General features: G+C 36.6%; 1 protein-coding gene across 1 annotated transcript in view; it reads right to left on the bottom strand.

Moving 5' to 3' along the window:
* Window positions 1-12,454: 12,454 nt before the first annotated feature.
* ALG13 (ALG13 UDP-N-acetylglucosaminyltransferase subunit) overlaps window positions 12,455-16,282 on the bottom strand; it is an 82,676-nt gene continuing 78,848 nt past the window's right edge. The window contains 2 exon segments of the mRNA XM_042782982.1: window positions 12,455-12,714; window positions 15,757-15,931. Coding sequence (XP_042638916.1) covers window positions 12,455-12,714; window positions 15,757-15,931 — 435 coding nt within the window.

Below are 16,282 nucleotides of genomic sequence, written 5' to 3'. Positions count from 1 at the left end.
TCGGAAGGAAGGTTGGGCAATCTACTTCCGTAGTGATACTGCCTCAGAAATGCAAGGAAGGGTCGCTATGAGTCGGGTCTGACTCGATGGCACATAACAACATTATCAAGGTCATAGTTTGGCTCTTGTGGACTTTGGCTCTTGTAGACTTTTAATTGTCTTCAGCATCAACTTGAACTTGCATATGAGCAGTTGATGGGCTGTTCCACAATCAGCTCCTGGCCTTCTTTTGTACTTGAAGTACATGTACATAATGCTTAAATGTGAAATTAAGTGGAATACTCTTACGCCAAAAGCTAGTTTTCTTATCTGATGTGAAGTTGTGAAAGCTCTGTAAAGGCTTCCTTTTCCTACACAAATGAATGGCAAACAATTTCTGTAGTAACATGACAAGCCCACAACTTTGACCAATGCAACCAATCGTCATACATCCATGACTATAGCACATATATGCTCTAGCTCTGCCCCCAAAGCCTTCTTTGTAACTTCCAAGGGATTTGACAAAGCCAAAACAACTAAATGACATAGGTAATGAGGGAGTTGGTAGGAACAGCCTGCAGTTTAAAGGTCATTTGCACCATATTTTATCCAGGGCAACCCAACATTCCAGAAACTACACACGCATGCACCCACACACACACACACACAGAGAGCCATCATTCTTTGTGGCACCCTACAAGGAGGTGGCAATGTGACTCTTACTTTACCCAAAGGTAGTCAACCATTTGCAAGTAAAGCTGGACATGACCATTTTATGTCTTTTCTCCCACAGAACTCAATATATCCCCAAAGTATTCCCTGCCATCAATTGTGTTCCCCCTGAGAAATTCTCTTGACAGTAATTTCAGTCTTATACAACTGTTAAAACTGCCCCTTTAAAGACAAGGGCAGAAGGTGGGTTTTGGTTTTCTGTGGAAGTTAGATGATGGTAGTGCAGTAAAGGGACCAACAGAAAAGCTTTCAAAGTAAGGACAAGTGTAAATAAGCACTTTAAAACTGGGCTAACCCATCACATTATCCATTTTTTTCAATAACCAAAAGAGATGAAGTTTCCTGTGGGGGGAAAAAATGTATTCTGCATTAAAATATTTACCTATTTCCCTTCAACAAAATCCTGATGGGTAATAATATATGAAAACAAGTTCTCAACACCTATAAATAATTTTTTAAAGGTTGAGTCATTTGGGTTGAATTACAAATATAAACACAGGTTTTCACCTTAAGATCATGATATTCCTAAATTCAACACACCACACCCATAGGAAAATTACACTGTAACCTGTGCAGTATCATTGACTGGCTTTCATAAATATGTACATTTTGATTATTTAGGGGAATAATTTTTCTCTGTATTTTACCTAAGAAATGAAATTAATTTGCCAAAAATACATGAAAGACATAAAAGCTAAAATCAGGTGAAAGAAGTTAGATAATTTGTATTTAGTGTCATATTTTAGCTTCGTAAATGTGGAATCACATATAAAGTGTAATTATAAAATAAGGCTAATACCTTCATTAATATGCCAAAATTTAGGCATCCACCTGAACAATGTCTTTCAAAGTACTTACTTAAGAAGCTGCACCCATATTCTAATGTTGCTGCCAAACCACTTTTGGACTTCTACTTTGGGGAGGGTTATATGAATTCACAAGATAACGTCTGAATATCATGAAATCATAAAATCAATTTTTAGAAATGGTCAAACTTAATTTTTAGAGTCCTACCTGGAAACTCTGGTAGCATAGTGCCTAAGGCACTTGACTGCTAACCAGAAGGCTGGCGGTTCAAACCCACCAGCCACTCCTCGGAAGGAAGGTTGGGCAATCCTACTTCCGTAGTGATACTGCCTCGGAAACCCAAGGAGGGGTCGCTATGAGTCGGGGCCGACTCGACGGCAAATAACAACAACAACATAACAACCTGGAAATAGCAGCAGCTTTGGTCATGCAGTGGATAAAATATTTTGCTGCTAACCAAAAGGTCAGTGGTTGGAATCCACCAGCCACTCTATAGGAGAAAGATGAAGCAATCTGCTTCTGTAAAGATTTATAGCCTTAAGAACCCCATGGTTCCTACAGGGTCCCTAAGAGTAGAAATCAACTAGACGGCAGTTAGGTTTTCGGGTTTCATCTAGTAAAAAGTTGGGTGGATCAAACAGGAATACTTTAGTTGGTGGAAAATCATTACTTTTCAAGTGTTATTACACAAAGGCACTTGGATAGGTACCTATATAAAAGAAGGCAGCTTCCCATGTGGTTTATAACATGACTCTGGGACTGCTCTTTGTGATGTAGTTTTTTTATCCCTACCATCTTTACTGAGGAATAACTCTTGCAGTCATTTAAAGCATATAATTTAGTGAGTTTTGACAATTGTATATACCACCCAAGTAACCACCACCAAGATCAAAATAAGTATTTCCATCAGCCCCCAAAGATTCTACATTCCCCTTTGTAGTTTGCAGCATACTTTCAAACATGCTTGAAGCAGTGGTACCCTTAATGGAATAAGCACACAGCCTCCCAAGGGTGCTACTTTAAAGAACACGAAGTGAAACCTGTGAGAGCCAGAACTCTATGGGATTGCCTTGTTGTCACAGGTCTTGCAAGTTTTCCGCCCTTGATAGGCTGCAATCTTACCACTTTTCTATTGGAAAATATTTGAGTTTTCCTACTCTGACAGATTTCTGCCATGCATAGGTTCCAACAGGTTTTACTGTATATAGGTACAGAAGCTTCACTGATTTGGGATTAACCCAAACAACTTAACCTTTGAAACATTTGTGTTTAAATAGTAAAGCACATCCTGAATTCCAATGACTTTTGTTGTAAATAAACTCCCAGAACTGGCACCTCTAATCTTATTTGTCCCATAAGAAATGGCACTTTATAGTGGAGATGCTCCAAAAATTGGGCCATTAGGGAGAAACAGCAGCAGTAAAGGAAAGCCCCAGCCTCCATAAAGGAATAGAGCGGAAGAGATCTGGTAGTAGAAGCAGTAGGAGGAGGCTCTAGTGATAGAATGACAACAGCTAGCAGGATTTTCAGATCATTAGAAAGTCACATGGTCAGATTAGGTTATTTCCTTTCTAGTATCTGGTCATACTGTTTAAAGTACAGCCTCATTACTTTGTGGTCACACCTTATAGGATTTTCTTTTAACAACATATATTAAGTGGTTCAAATAACCACAGCAATGCTGCCTATAGTCCACTAAGCAGAGTAACTTTATTTAGCATAAATGGGCAGGAGGAGGAGCCAAAATCCTCACTGGAGTCCCTGGGTGCTGCAAACAGTTAAACATTTGACCACTAACAAAAAGGTTGGTGGTTTAAATCCACCCAGAGGTGCTTTGGAAGAAAGTCCTGAAAATCTCCTTCCAAAAGATCACAGCCATTGAAAACCCTTCGGAGCATAGTTCTATGAAACACAAGAGGTTGCCATGAGTCAAAATCAAATTTGACAAGCGTTTTTGTTGTTGTTTTAATAGGATCATTGGACTAATGACTCTAAAATGAATATTGTGAGCACTCACAAGGAAACCTCTAAATCAAAAAAGTTGACACATTAAGTCCATGGTTTACTTTAAAGAAATTCAGTTTCATTAACTGTTAACTTTAAAATTTTTTAACTGTTCAAATTACTCATTTAAAATATTAAAGTAAACCCATGTTCTCTTTTTCAAATATAAAGACACAGATCTCCTCTAAGATAGTTCAGTTCAGATGAATATATTCTTCTCAAGATAAAACTACTAAATTTGCTGTTGTTTCTCATAGGAATACATACTGATGGCAAAATACAAGAAGATAACATATCATTTAAACTCTGCACAGGATTCTATTTCTTCTATTTCTCAAAAAGGGGTTGCAACTGAAGATGGAGAATGTAGTTTGGAGCTACAGGCTAACGTCTGATAGCAAGAAAGATAAATACTATAAAATACAGGCTACATTTAACTAATAATTCATTTTCTTAGATTAGCTGGTAGCCCCAATCACACATCACCATACAGGGAATGTTTGCATCAATTTTAAGGATAAAATGGTATCTCCTGAGCTTAATCATGAGAAGGTAATATTCTAAATGTGTTTGTGTAAATGGCATTTTGACTTTACAAACTACCATTTAAAAAGCTAAAACCTTGAGTAACTATTACTTTTACTTATATATTTTCTGTAAGCAGTGCATAATGTCAGCCATATTGTGTTTAAAATGATCTTGTAAAATGAAATAAATTTTGTGTATTTTTAGCTTCAGCATAAACAAAAATAAAGCATTTACTTTTTTCCCCCAAAATATATGGCTACTCAGATTTAAGGTGTTTTGTTCCTCCCTTTTCCAATATAATCAGTATAGTCACCAATTATTAATAAATATTTATGAAGAATGATGGATTTCACTATAATTTGACCAGTAGAAACACTTGAGAGAATCCCACAGTCCAATGTATTTTGTAAACTAGATTAAAAATAAACAGTATCATTCTAACATTTGTATTTTCCATTAAAACAAAGCTGTTACTATAAAGCAATGAAAAATGGAATTGTATTCAAAAAGAACTCTCAGAAGATGAAACAAAAGGATGAAACAAAATAGAAACAAAGATATCATTTGCCAACACTGGGAAACCTTGAAGGCCTGATTCTGGAAACTTACTATTCTTTATCCCATATTGAAAGTATGATATATGTTCTACAGTTTAAATGTGTTGATCAGTGAGAAGACATATAAACTGAGGTTAAACTAATTATTATTGAACTAGTATAACACTTGAGTACATTGAAGCAATACTTCCTCAGGTATCAACTGACATTTCTTTTGAAGTTTTTTTTTTTTTGTAGTAATAAGATTTTTCAAAACCAATTAATCCAGCTTCTTAAAGTTTTGCTGTCTTTTATTTTAGTGAATAAGTTTGAGGCTATCAGAACTTAACTTTCAGCCAAATCATTTACCTGCAAGTCCTGGGCTATAAATGGGTATATTTTACACATTGGTTAAATAAGTAAGGGCAATTTAAAAAGTAGAGTAATATATTGGACAAAGGTATGCATCCAGAATATATAACTTTATAAAAACTGCATCAACACACTGCATCTGAACACACTTCACAGATGAATACATAACAACTAGCCAATAATCACATAAATACAGTGTTCAACATAATCAGGGAAATGCAAATAAAACCACAATGAGATACTACACATCCACCTGAATGGCTTAAAAAAAAAAAAAAAAAAACCTAATACCATCAAATGTTGGTTAGGATGAAAAATAACCAATTCTAGTACATTGCTGGTGAAAGTATAACATGGTACAACCACTTTAGAAAAATGTCCGGAAGTTTCTTATAAAACTAAACATACACCTAACCTATGACTAACAACAATTCCATTCCAAGAGGGATAAAAACAAATTTTCACAAAAGACTTTTACAAAAATGTTCATATCAGCTTTATTCGTAATATCTAAAAACTTGAAATGGTCCAGATATCCATCAACAGATTAGATTTACTACAGTATATTCATACAGTATTACTCAGCAATAAAAAAGGAACAAACAACTGCCTTAGGAAAGCAAGAAAATCAAAATCATAATGAGTTGGTTGTATGTCAATTCTACTTTAATAAAATTGCTAAAAAAAAAAAAAGGAACAAACTATTAACACACACAACAGGGATGAATCAAAAATAAATTGTGCTGAGAGCCTTACACAAAAGGGTGCATGCTTTGATTCATTTATATACACTTTTAAACAGACAAAACAATATCTGTGATGGCAGAAAAAAAATCAGAGGATGGGGTAGAAGCAGGGATTGACCGGGAGAGAGTATGAGGGAATTGTCTGTGGTGAATGATGATGTTATCTTGATAAAAAGTTTTGGGTTTCAAAGAGCGGAAACAAGATGGCATCCTGGTGGGACACTCCAACTAGTCTCCCTATAACAAAAACCAGAGAAACCAAGCGAAATAGATGGAGATGATAATCCTGGAACTCTGAGCATCAAGTGAGAAGATAAAGAACTAAACACCGATGGGAAAAAGAAACAGATTGAAAACAGCAACTGAGGAGAGTGTATGGAAGCATGACACAGTGTGGCCATTTGGGGACACAGAAGGCAACAAACAGGTGAGGAGAAGCCAACTTCAGGGAATCCCCAATAAAACAAAGCATAAACAAATCTAGAGTGAAAGAAATGAAAGGGCAGGGAAGTAGAACTCCAGTAACAAAGGTAACTAGAAGGGAGCCAATAAATAGCAATAAAACCACTCACCAATAGTGATCACTAGTCATTTGGCTTGGGGGCCCATGCAGAGAGGTAGACCTGTGAGATGGCAGCTAGAGACTCCAGGCAGCCACCCACCATCGCTTGGCAGGGCAGGAACTGGATCACCAGTTTCACTCATGCAGGAGTGTACTAGGCCCATGCCAATGAACAGCAACTGAAGAAGTGCACTCTTCCACCCTCCCTTCTCCACCCACCTGGTGGTGAGGGACACCTACCTGCCACCCCCTCTTACCCAATTTACTCAGACCGCTTAACACCCTCTTGCAATGCTCTGCCACAATGCACCCCAGAAGATTGTATTGCAGACCGCATGCAAGCACTCACTGCCTGTGTGGTCAACAGGATGTGTTCCCATGGACCATGCACAGTGACCCTACAGCCTCTGCAGTTGAGGTCATACATCCATGCAGATCAGTGTGCCTGCAGACTCTGTGGTTGAGGGTCCATGTATGTATGACTACATGGCAAAAACTAGCTGCTTTAGAAGTGTGTACCCTCATGGATGGGGTGCTGTGTGCCTGCCAGCTTAGAAGCGTGCACACCTGCTGCCACTTTCTTTTTTCTGCTTCTCCTCTCATTTTAATTTTTCCATTTTCTTCACTTTTTCCCTCATTCTTTTTCCTTTTTCTGTCCCATCCAGCAGATACTGTGTTCCTACTAGTTAGCCACACCCACCACACCTGCCACATAACACCCCACCCAACAGGCAAGTGGGCAAGTGCCACCACTTGCTCTTGTACTACTAGGATCAAGGACAGATGGTGGACAACACCTACTCACCATGCCCACAGCTGTGCTACACAACCAGCCACCCATTACTCTACCCACCTAGAGACAAGTGGGTAATGCCCTGGTGTTTCCAAACTAGTGAACCTGAAAAGAAAAAAAATGCCAACCAAGAATTATATATCCAGCAAAACTATCCCTCAAATACAATAGCAAAATTAGGGTATTTCCAGATAAACAAAAATTAAGGAGATATGTAAAAACCACGCCAACCCTACAAGAAATGCTGAAGAGAATCTGTTAGAAAAGGTCACATTCAACCTCTATGGAATACAGTTCTACTCAGAAACATATAGGGCTGCTATGAATTGGAATCAACTCAAAAGGAACTGACTATGCTTGGCTACAAGAACATAATTTTTTTCCCCACAGCTCTGCAAATGATTTGAAGAGCCTATATTATATGGAAAAAGCCATAAAGTCTGCAAGTAATAATTTGATACCTATAGGTAAGAGGACTAAAAACCTCTTAAAAAAAAAAAAAAAAAGAGCCCTCATATAGTAAGTCAGTACTACTGATCAATAATGTTTGCCTAGAGGAGACCTTAATACTTTATTTATTGACTGCTATGAATTCATAAAAATTGATTCAGTTTAATCTCAATATTGTTGATGCTCCTCACACCTCATTTCACGAATGATCTAACCAATGGTAAGAGGCACCTACCACGAAAAAGTTAAAATGATTCAGTTTGCAGAGATTTCTTGGTTTCCAAACTCTAATGTGACAGCTTAAGGGAAAAAAAAATAAACTCAAAAGTGGTGGTGATTAGGGAAACAGTTACTGATGCAATAAACTCACCTCAACAAGTTTCAACTACAAATAAATGCCACGTGTTCTAATAAAATTAGTTTTACATGTAGCTAACAAAAATTCTTCTTACAGAATTTCAGAAATCAATTTCTTAAACTATATGCTCGCTAGCCCATGTTTTAACAGGGTACCTATGAACTTTATGCAACCAAAAACCAAACCAAACTCACTGCCATCGAGTCAGACCCAACTCACAGCGACCTCTCATTGGGTCTCGGAGGTGATATCACTACGGAAGTAGATCGCCCAAATCTTCCTTCCAAGGAGTGGATGGATGGTGGGTTTGAACCGCCAGCCTTCTGATTACCAATCAAATGCCTGAGGTACTATGCCATCAGAGCTCCTAAGTTTTAACAAGGTATCTACGAACTTTAAGCAACAGCCCCTCTAAAATCTTATACATTTCATTTTTTTCAGGATACAAGACAAAATTTTTTCAAAACCTAAACTCTTAACTTCATAAGCAAGTATCTCCTTTCCAGATGGCCAGTTCCCAAAATAGCTGCCTATAACTGTTATGAAAAACTTCAAACACAAATAAAAGTAGACTAGCACAATAACACAAGCTCCAACAGTTATTACTCCAGTTATTATACTTTTTCATCTATGTACCACCCTCTGCCCTGGGATTTAAAGTAATTACCAGATTTGTCACACTAAAGCATTTCAGTCACACAGTAGTTACCTAAACTCTAGTACATCTTTTCCTGAAGCTAAATCTCCCCACATATAGGCTCTCCATACATACCTGAAAAGTATTACAAAAGAGAAACTGTGTTGGATAATGAAGAGAGAACACAAGTTATCTGAGTCAAGTTGCTTCTAGAATTTAACATTCTAGGTAGATAGTTAGAAACAAGAGTTTTAGTTCTTCTGAATTCTTATATTTAACGTAAATAAAAAAAGGCTTCAAAGAGGTTTCACGTAAAAGGGACATTTGTCCCAGATTTAGAAAGGCTAGATTAAGCTCATGCTGTACCCTTCCCCAGAGGACTATTTCATTATTCATGGCAGTTTATATCTGAATTAAGTTCTGAATGTCTGGTGTTCACACAAAAATATCATGATTTGTTTATATTTTTATTTCCAAAGCTAATTAAATTCACAAGTCTTGAATTTCAACAGTAAAACAGACTCAACATTTTCACCTCCTTTTAAATCAAGGCAGAAACCATAATCAGTTTTGAGGATAAATACACACAGCATAAAAATTATTTATAATTGTTTTCTTTGCTATGGAATTTATCCCAGCCTTTTACCTTTCAAACTTACCCAGAGTTACTCCAGGAATAAGTCCTGGTGATCTGCTTCTGATAGGTCACAGCCTTGAAAACACTATGGAGCAGTTCTACTCTGTCTTTTATACCTCCTTCTCCAACAGTTCTAAATGGATGAAATTTAGTTAAGATCAGAGGAAAGACAGGATATCTTTTGTAATATCAAGGGTATCTACAGAGAAATATGTAACAAAGAGAAGTCTACAGGTAGATTAAATACGGTAAATCTTACTTTTTTTTTTAATCTGAAAAACCACTTCCTTTTTATCTGAAGCAGACTTATGCAATAATAGAGGTTATCCTCACCTCCCAAAACATAAGAAGGTCAAGTCACTCTGCTTCATTAATTATTTCTTAGGGAAGACTGTAAAATATAAGTGCACTTGTACATTTATGATTTAACAATCCATAAATACTGTTGATTTAAACAGTGGTGACAGTAACAATCAGGTAAATCTACTATACATCTTTGATTTCTGATTTTTATGTTGTGGTAATGGAACAAGTTTGAAATACAAAAAAAAAAAAAAGCAATTCACTGGAAACCTAAGACATGGTTGTCTCAAAATCACCCAGTTTTCAGACCAATATTCTAAAGATACACTACAGCCCTCTTAAAGGACCCCTTAGAAACTAATTACAAGCATACCTCGGAGATTTGGTTCTAGAACACTGCTATAAAGCAATTATTGCAATGAAGTCAGTCACACAAATTTTTTGGTTCCCAGTGCATATAAAAGTTACATTTATACTATACTACAGTCTATTTAGTATGCAAAAGTATTATAAAAAGGAGCTCTGGTGGCACAGTGCCTAAGGCATCTGACTGCTAACCAGAAGGTTGGCAGTTCAAACCAACCAGCCACTCTGCGGAAGGTATCCGGGGCAATCTACTTCCCTAAATATTTACCGCCTTGGAAACCCAATGGGGGTTGCTATAAGTTGGAATCAACTCAATGTCAGTGGGTTAGCATTATAAAACAGTTTGAAATACTGTAAGAGTTACCAAAATATAACAGAGACATGAAGTGAGTATATGCTGGTAGAAAAATGGCACTGACAGACTTGCTCAATGCAGTTACCACAAATTGTAAATTTGTAAAACATGTAGTATCAGTGAAGCACAATAAAATGTGGTATGCCTGTAATGAACCACTGACAATTAATGATACAAGACAATCATTGGTTTTAAGTGGCATAAATGGTTAAGCACTTTACTACCTGAACCACTGGCAGCTGGAACCAACAGAGGTAACTTGAAATGACAGGCCTGCAGATCTGCTTCTGAAAGGTCAGAGTCTGGAAAACCCTATGAGACCATTCTACTCTGCCCACATGGGGTCACCATGAGACAGAATTGACATGATGGCAACTAACAACATCACAAGTACTTGAGGCAACATCAGAACATTTGAACAATGTCAGGGAGGGGTTGCACCAATGGTTTGTTTTAAGCTTGACTTTAAATATAAGCTTTATTGACAATGTAAGATAATTTATAGGTTCCACAAACTGCAAACCCAGGATGTTGGCAGAAAAGCAACTAAAATATTAACACAGAGAATTAGCGTATTATGAACATCAATGCACTTCCATCCATCTTTTTTTTTTTTTTTTTTTTTACTAAAGCTGTCAGATACCAACTTGTAGAGCAAGGATTTAAGATTAAGGAAGTTAAAAAAATCTGTTCCATGTCTATTAGAGAGAAGATTTCATTATTACACTGGTTTATTTTGAACTCAGAATATCAATCACTTTTAGAACAGCATACTGAAGATAGGCTGTAATGGATGCCACCCCACTACTTTCAATTAATTATTCAAGCAACTCAAGGCCTGGTGTCTCAAAATTGTTCTTTTTACCCAGGGTAAAGTCAAAGATGGGAAAATATAGATTTGAGTCCACAGCATAAATAATCTTTAAAGAAGATGACATACAGTAAAACCTGCAAAAGCCAGAACCTGTGTAGGGCAAAAAGCTATTATCAGAAAAGGAAAATTCAAACATTTTCCACTAAAATGAATGGTAGCAAATTGGCAAGATTGCGCCCCGTCAAAAGCGGAAAACGTGAAATCCAGAGAAAAAAAGGCAATCCCTTCAAGTTCCAGCTTTCACAGGTTTCACTGTAGCATGGCTTTATGGCAACCAAAAAAAGTTTTTAAACAGCCACTTGTCGGGTGAGGTACGGCAAAGCATTTATGATGAATTACCCCTCAGAGGCGAACTGATGAATACAAAAGATCTTGTGGTCTTCAAGTAGATGAAAGGGACAAAGCAAAAAGGCTGATGAAATATATATCACATAAAGTCAGTGACAAGTCAGACCTTGAGAAACAACTATTTGATATTTAAGACAATGAGAAAGTAAGTATAGATTAAAATTGCAAAAAAGTTTACAGATTTTTTAAGTAACAGATACACAACTTAGAAATGAACATACTTAAAGGAACTAGATACAGTATTATGCATTGCAATGACTTGAGGTTAAATAATATTTGAAGTGGCTCTGCAATTATTCCCCACCAGTTGATGTTGTAAATTCAGTTTCTGGCAACCAAAGTGCTAAGGAATATAAAAAAATATATCTGATACTCTTTTTCACCATGAAAAAGCAAAAAAAAAGAAAATTCCAGTCATTTTAGCAATTTTAAATGCGAATTTTATTTACTGCTAACTGTGCAAACGATATCAATTCAATACTGTGCAGTAAAACTGTTACATAAATCCAGCATTAAACTACAGCATTTGGGCTAAATCTAAAGCAGAGCACCATGTGCCTTCAAAAGGAATTAACATCACAGAATACAACGCAGTTTAGACATTTCTTAGGAAACCTCAAGAGAGCTCTCACGTAAAGTTGTTAGTCACCTAGAACCAAAGGTTCTTGATTTTGTTGTTTTATTTTCTAGGAAAAACAAATGAAGTTATTCCAATTTTGCGTGGTTTAATATGTGTGATTATCTGATCCAAGGAAATAGTTCACATTACTATTTCTTTCATCAAATGGTACATCAGCAAAGTTGACAAGCTGGCTGACAGATACACAGCTGAGTACAATGAAATGGGCTGAATGAGGCGAGTTGCACATTCATTTCAATTTCCTCATTCACATCAAAAAGCAGTATTTTTAAATGACTAATTTAAATCAAAAGATAAAATAATCTTAAAGACAGATACACCAGGAACCATTCTAATTACCTAATCACTTAAGCACTAACTTAAAACATTATATAAACTAAAACAGCAAGAAAAATGGCAGTGCAAGAATGCTTCATAATACTGAATCTTACATGTTCTGAGGTACATAATGAGAAGTTGGAGGTGAAGCAATATAGCCAACTGGCCCAGGATTCATAGCACCATTAATTTGAGAACCACCATATATTGCACCAATTGGATGCCAGGGAGCAACATAGGAGTAATCTGGCACAAAAGGCAGACAGGAATCAAAGCCCAGCAAAGGTGGCTGCCCATAGGGATCTGATATTACTGGATAATATACTGTTCCATGGGGGACAGATGCAGGGTCAGCATTAGGAAAAGTACCTGAAACAAAGAATCCATATAGTGTAATTTATATATAAACACACTTTTATGTATATGTACGTATGTGTGTGTGTGTATATAAATTCATTAAAACAGAACCTCATGCTACATAAAGGGATACCTTACAGGTGAAAATAAAATCAATCATTGACTACAGAAACTATCACAGCAACTGCATCAGGAACACTTTAGATATGAAAAACAGAACAGGGTACCAAAAGAAATGAAAATTTCCAAATTAAAAAATACATTTCGACAGACATATTATGTTTCAAATGAATTCTACCTAGAGATTTTTCTGGGATGATTTAGGTACCAATAAGCTAAATACTTAAAGAAACATTCTATAGAATGTCTAGAGTCTTTCTCAAAAAAGAACTTATCACAATTAAGTTATCCAATAGCTTTCCAGTATAACACTTATCGTCCAAATAACGATTTTGTATTACTTTAGCAATTAAAAATCTAGATAGCTACACAGTCTGATCCATACTGAAGAATATTTTAAAAGACCAAACATTAAAGTGTCATCTACTAAATTAATGTCATTAAGATACTTTATAGCACTTTTGCTATCACGAGTCACTTTCAGTGGCAATAGATGCTCTTCTGCCTTGCTTGCTATAGTAACTATAGATATTAGATGAAAATAAATACATCATTGTTTGGTGACTCAGATCAACTCATTCTGTCAAAAATTTAAATTGCCACTGCCCAATGGTTTACTACAATTAAAAATAACTCTATGAAAGTATATTGTACAAAAGCTCAATAAAGGTTGACATTTTAATTTTTATTACCATGGGTCACAGCAAATCACCTTACCAGAGATAAAATTCTATAGTGCTAACATTTGAAAACCATTAATATGCTTAAAGAAGGGAAGAGGAGCATGAAAGGAAGTTAACATTCCTAATGAGTTTGGTTTTTGTAATATGCATCAAAAGGAGCTCTGATGGCTATAGTGTTAAAAAAAAATTCGACTGCTAACCAAAAGGTCAATGGTTTGAACCTACCAGCACCTCCACAGGAGATAAATGAGGCTGTCTGCTTCTGTTAAGATTTATAATCTTGGAATCCCTTATAAGGGCAGTTCTACTCTGTCCTATAAGGTCGCTATGAGTCAGATTCAACTAGATGGCAGGTGAGTTTAATACGCATCTGGCACTGCATACTTATGCATTCAGTCTCATTTCGTTCTTATAACAATGCTACAAGTCAGGGATTCCCCATTTTACAGAGAATTATGGATAGGGAGGCTAAGTAACTTAGCCAATATTGTAATCAAGTAGCAGGGAATGCTGGAATGTGAACCAGATTTGGTTCAGCTAGGCCACAACACTTCTCTCTCATGCTGATTCTAAGAAGGGTAGTCCCAAGATCCTATTCTAAATCACCCAAAATGCCTCCCTATCTGTGTTACACTGTGAACTCATACACAAAACCACCATCCTATGGTCTAGCACAATAATTCTCATTTGGTCTCAGGATCCGTCTATATTCTTAAAAATTAAGGACCCAAAACAACTTTTGCTTCTGTGGGTTGTGCCTAACATTTACCAGATTAGAAACAAATCAAATTTAAAAATATTTATCTATTCATTAAAAGATAAAACAAAACAAAAACACCAAGCTCACTGCTGTCAAGTCAGTTCTGACTCACAGCGACGACTCCTTGGATTTCCGAGGCAGTATCTCTACAGAAGTAGATTGCCCAGCCTTCCTTCCATGGAGTGGCTGGTGGGTTTGAACTGCCAGCCTTCTGGTTAGCAGTCAAATTGCCTTAGGCACTATGCCACCAGAGCTCCCATTATGTGAACGTAACATTTTTATGAAAATGTTTCCAAATTTAAAAGAAAATGTATGAAAAGGATAGCAGTGTTTTACACTTGTGCAAATCTCAAACATATGGCTTACTAGAAGACAGCAGGATTGTCATGTGCATTTGCATAATTGTTTTGGTTCAAGTATATGAAGAAAACCTGGTTGCACACAGATATGTTGTTGGAAAAGAGGGGCATCATTTAATATGCCTTATAGATAATAACTGCTATCCTTTGATACTACACCAAAACTAAATGGCAGTTTCTGAAATGTAAGTAGCTACGTGGACTTTTCATATTGTGCAATTAAAATCCAATGCTCTAACCTGTACTCTGGATAATCTTTTACAAAATCATACATGGATAATATCATGTATTGTTAAGAAAATATTGTTTCACTGAGTTATGCAGATGTTCCAAATACTAACACAGTTCATTATACGATGAAGAAAAATCCTATTTATTCATATCTCCACCTATGTTATTAGAAAAGTATTGGGAAGCTGTCAAGCTCACAGTTACAAATACAAGCTTTCCAAAATTCTACTTTTACTTGAAAACTTGAATTTTATTTTTGATAATACTGTCAGTGGTTTTCTTTGAATTGACTCACTTTGTTCATCTGCCAATACCCAAGTCTGAATATCCATACTCTGTCTACCAGTCTTAAAGAGTTTTCCACAAAAAAGTCAGTTCAGATCGTAATGCAATCACACTGTCCTTTCCATTAGTCATTCCACTTCATTCAGCATGCAGCAGAACTGATTTATGTATACTTCCCACTTCATCACAAAGATAATTATTCAAGGAAAAAGATTTAATAAAATTAAGAATGTTTTTGTTGGAACAAAAACAGTAAAACTGGCATTTTTGTATCACGAAGTGTGTGAAAACTAAGAACAGTGACTGGTAGAACAGTCTGATGCCACTGCCTTGAACCGTGATTAGTGTCAGAAGTCTTACCCACCACTGACTTTTTGTACCACCAATACAAATGTCAACAAAGCGAAAGGGGTAAATAAAATTTTACTATTATTTAGAATACTTTTGGACTTATGAAGCCCTTAAAAGGGTCTCAAGGACCCCAAGGGGTAGCATGCTTTGAGAACCACAGGTCTAGTATAGGGACTTAATGAAAAATCTAAAGGTTGTAATGAAATTATACACAACAAAACCCAACTGTCTTTCCTGCAGGCAATCTCACTCATTATATACTCACCATGTGCTGATGCTTCCACCTGTGTGCCATCTGCTTTTCCCACCTCACTGTACAACTGAGGAGTGGTTTGATCTACTAGAGGAGGTGGCTCAACATAGACTGGATAATTCTCTACATGAAGGTGCTGCATCTGTGGCACATAGGCCATGGAGTGCCAGTAGTTTTGGTGATAGCACTTGGGCAAGAAAGAATAGAAACAACAAAAAAAACACAACTTTACTGTTCCCTATTATTAAATTAAGGAACTCTGGTGCCTTAGTGCCTAAGGCATTTAACTACTAACCAGAATGCTAGCGGCTCAAACTCATCAGTCACTCCTCGGAAGTAAGGTTGGGCAATCTACTACCATAGTGATGCCACTCCAGAAACCCAAGGAAGGGTTGCTATGAGTCAGATCCGACTCAATGGCCATGGGTTTGGTTTCTTGATAAATTAAAGAGGCCTGGTGGCTTGGTGGCTAAGCACTTGACTGCTAATTAAAAGGTCAGCAGTTCAAACCCACCGTCCACTCTGTAGGAGAAAGATA

This window comes from Orycteropus afer, unplaced genomic scaffold, assembly GCF_000298275.1.
Source record: "Orycteropus afer afer isolate SDZICR_OR568_19922 unplaced genomic scaffold, OryAfe1.0 scaffold00549, whole genome shotgun sequence".
NCBI lineage: Eukaryota > Metazoa > Chordata > Mammalia > Tubulidentata > Orycteropodidae > Orycteropus > Orycteropus afer.
The sequence above is the reverse complement of the archived record's forward strand: the minus strand, read 5'-3'. Positions and strand labels throughout refer to the sequence as shown.